This window comes from Plectropomus leopardus, unplaced genomic scaffold (assembly GCF_008729295.1).
Source record: "Plectropomus leopardus isolate mb unplaced genomic scaffold, YSFRI_Pleo_2.0 unplaced_scaffold9658, whole genome shotgun sequence".
Lineage (NCBI taxonomy): Eukaryota > Metazoa > Chordata > Actinopteri > Perciformes > Serranidae > Plectropomus > Plectropomus leopardus.
This window is the reverse complement of record NW_024704363.1, coordinates 41-3,673: the sequence shown is the minus strand read 5'-3', so window position 1 is coordinate 3,673 and position 3,633 is coordinate 41. Positions and strand designations below refer to the sequence as shown.

Below are 3,633 nucleotides of genomic sequence, written 5' to 3'. Positions count from 1 at the left end.
TACATTTTTTCTGTAACGTTTATTACTTTTTCTTTTCTTTTTTTTCAAAACTAATTTTCAGGTAATTTTTGTGTCACCTTTACTAATTTCTTACAATTTGCAGGACATTTCTTGCCAAGCTGCTCATTATGCTTTTTACCATGATTTTGAAATAAATAAATTTTAAAAAAGAAATTTAAAAACAAAACCACAACAAAAAACTGGAAAATGAACCAAAAATAGAGTGGTGAAAATTTCAAAAAATTCTACATTTGTTTCCTGTAATGAAATCAGCTGCGTGTTTGACCTGTGTGAGGTAGCGGATCTGTCCGCTCAGTTCGCTCTCCACTCGGTTGACGGAGCTCTGGAACTGGACCAGCTGTCTGTCCAGGAGGCTGGCATTATGTTTGTCTTTGGACAGTTCCAGAACTATATTACCTGCCGGGGAAAAACACAACAACTGATCGGTTTATGACCAGACATGTCAACAGTTTCATAAATGTGACTGCACACTGATACACCGTGTAGCTGCTCTGTGAGCCCAGTGATGCAGAAGAAATACAACTTTTTTTTTTGGCTTCATGCGCCACTGAGCAATTTTCTGTCCCTTTGGATGGCAAAGGCATGACCCGCCCTAATCTGCCTTACTCTGCCTCTGATTGGCTTATCCTGGGGCAGGTTTTGTCTTCTCCATCCTCAGACAAGAAATGAGTATCCAGGGCCCAGTTGGGATTTCTGATTTGATCAAATGTTGAAACGGGATGTTCAGAATAAATAAAAAACATTGTGAAATCAGATGAGATCCAATCTTGGTTTTGATCTGGATCAAACCTGTAATTAATGAATGTATGAATAACCGTATGAATGTATAACTGTATGGATGAATGTATTAATACATGTAAGAATGTATGAATAAATGTATGTATGAGTAAATGCATAAATGCATAGTAGCTCAGCTGTGGACAGTTTACAGTGCACGGTATCTTAGCTGTGTACAGTACCGTTTATAGTGCACAGTGTCTTAGCTGTGTACAGTGTGCAACGATGCAGTAGTTGTGTGTTAGTCGTTGTTGTGTTTGCTGAGATCTGTCCTCACCGGCACACTGCAGGATCATCGCGATCTCCTTCTCCACATCCTCCAGAGCTCTGAGCCGCTCGTTCGCCATCAGAGGGAACCGGAAACAGCTGCAAACGACAACAAGCTCTGCTGTCAGTCCACACCGTGTTAGTAGTTCAGACAGCAAGGCTCTTAGACAGGAAACCGTTTAAATATGCTCTATTTCATCCACATTTGCAAGTCGAAACGTGACGGCTAGACTGAAGCACAACAACAAAGCAGTCGCTATATCGACGTCACACCGTCGCACGCTAGTGACGTTCGCCTGGCAGCGAGGCAAGATGGCTACATCGGCTTGGCTGCGTGGCCCATCTGCTATGCGATTAACGGAGGGTTTGGTGTCGGTTCTGAAAGAGCAGCGTCCGGAGTATCTACCCGCTTTGTTGGCCAGCTACAGGGAGCATGGCGTGTTCCAGAGCCAGGTAAAACCCGGGCCCGAGCAGCGCGTTAGCTCTGAGGCTAGTTACCTGTTAGCATGCCGCTGCGCTGCGTCCGCTGCACGCTTTGTTGTCCACTGAGCTCACATCTGAAGACACGGCAGGTCCAACAGGTCCAGCAGGGCTCAACTGCTCTGCTTCTTCATACTATACTGTATGCTAACACCTTTGTTTTTCTCTGCAGGGCGCGAGCGCAGTCGGGGGTCTCGTGGGATTCAGCAATGCCAAACTCGGGTCGAGCAAGACCAGGTGAGACAATGCGAATTGTATTAATAAAGCCAGTTATCACCAATCACATGACTTACGTTAGAGTCCAGGGAGACTCAACTTGCTTTCCCTTTGGGGGCCACTTTTGCAAAATGACAGGAGGTCAGGGGCCAGTCACAGCAGCCTCATATATTAGGATTTTAGGATACATAGCATTCATGCACGTTTTCAGGATTTCTGGATGTTTTTTGGATTTTTAGATGTTTGGTGGATGTTTCTAGGATTTCGGGATGTGTCCCGGATTTCAGGACGTTTGTAGGACTTGAGGACGTTTCGCGGATTTTGGGACGTTTGTAGAATTTTAGGATATTTACTGGATTTAGGACAATTCTCAGATTTTAGGAAGTTTCTGAGAATTTAGGATGTTTGTAGGACTTTATGACTTTAAGTGGCAGCTTTGAGACAGAATCTTATATGTGTCTTGTGTGTGTGCAGGTTTGAGGGGCTCTGCCTGCTCTCCATGCTGGTTAAGGACAGCTCCAGTGAACTGTTCCAGCAACACTGCGTCTCCTGGCTGCGATCCCTGCAGCAGGTCATACAGGTATGATACACTCTCACACACACACATGCACACACACACACACACACACACACACACACACATGCACACAGCTGTCAGCCTGCCTCTTCAATAAAACCTGAATTATGATGAGGGGTCGACAGATTATCGGCCTGCCCAATTATCGGGCCGATATTTGTCCCTGATCATTAAATTAAAAATCATTAAAACAAAAAGCTGATAAAAATTATCTGCATTTTATTTTGACGATTGCCAATAAAATTGATCAATCAAATGTGTGAAGAAAGTGTCGGCATGGGAGGAACTTTAACTATGTAAAACCTCAGGGAGCTATTTTATTTATTTGTTGTCTTTTTGTTTTTTTTTCACTTGACTATATATAAAAATCCTAAAGGCAATTATATACATTTGTTTTGGAGTTTGTTATTCCAAATTCTAAGTATTGACGGAAAGATTTTTATTGTTATTATTAATACATATTTGTAAGAATCAAACAAAAGATCCGCACACTTTTCTAAAAGCTCCCAATATATTTTAATTTTGGAAAAGTTGCAAAATGAAAAAAACTGGTAGCTTTGATTACAGCGTGCAGATCTTTTGTTTGATTCTTACCTTTTTTTTTGTTTTGTTATCCTGCACCTGTAGAAGTCCCTTCAATGTATGTGCCCTCCCACCTTGTTTGTTAAATGCATTCTTGTTCCAAATATTGGTTATCAGTCTCAAAAACTACTCAAAATCAGTATTGCCCCTGAAAACCAATATTGCTCGAACCCTAATTACGACTAACTGAAATCCTGAAAATCTCTTTTTTTTCATGTCCTTCATCTCCTGTATACATGGATGATGCACGTTGCAGTCTCAGGCTCCGGTTCAGACCATCCAGCTGGCTGTGAACATCCTGAAGGATCTGCTGCAGTACTCGTCCCAGTTAGCAGAGCTGGCCAGAGAGGTCGGCCTCAACTCCATCCTGGGAATCCTCACGTCTCTGCTGGGCCTGAAGACAGAGGTGAGACACAGCTGGAACATTCGGTAGAATTGCAATGAACATTAATCAGCCAGGAATTCACATTATTGACACCACCACTGACTGTGTAACAGTTAGGCTACAATTTAGCACATTGACTGTACACAATTCAGCCTTAGTTTAGGCCTTACTGCTTGTGAAGAAAAATAATAATGCTAATACTAATTAATTACTAACACATATGTATTTCTTTACAATTATATTTTTACATACTTGACATACTCAGCATATTATACATACTTTTGTTTTTCAGTATTTACATACTTCTGCTTATTGTTTACCTTTGCTG

At 41.8% G+C, this 3,633-nt stretch overlaps 1 protein-coding gene across 1 annotated transcript; it reads left to right on the top strand.

Moving 5' to 3' along the window:
- Positions 1 to 1,152: 1,152 nt before the first annotated feature.
- Positions 1,153 to 3,353, top strand: LOC121940867 (proline-, glutamic acid- and leucine-rich protein 1-like). Its single transcript, XM_042483550.1, has 4 exons — positions 1,153 to 1,518; positions 1,718 to 1,782; positions 2,236 to 2,341; positions 3,177 to 3,353. The coding sequence occupies exons 1-4, from the start codon at positions 1,378 to 1,380 to the stop codon at positions 3,351 to 3,353; spliced, it is 489 nt and encodes a 162-aa protein (XP_042339484.1). The 5' UTR covers positions 1,153 to 1,377.
- Positions 3,354 to 3,633: the final 280 nt, after the last annotated feature.

Coding starts and splice junctions, on each gene's coding strand:
- LOC121940867 (XM_042483550.1), top strand. CDS start 1,378: ATGGCTACATCGGCTTGGCTGCGTGGCCCATCTGCTATGCGATTAACG. Junction 1,519..1,717: donor ATGGCGTGTTCCAGAGCCAG/GTAAAACCCGGG, acceptor TTTTCTCTGCAG/GGCGCGAGCGCAGTCGGGGG. Junction 2,342..3,176: donor CCCTGCAGCAGGTCATACAG/GTATGATACACT, acceptor TGCACGTTGCAG/TCTCAGGCTCCGGTTCAGAC.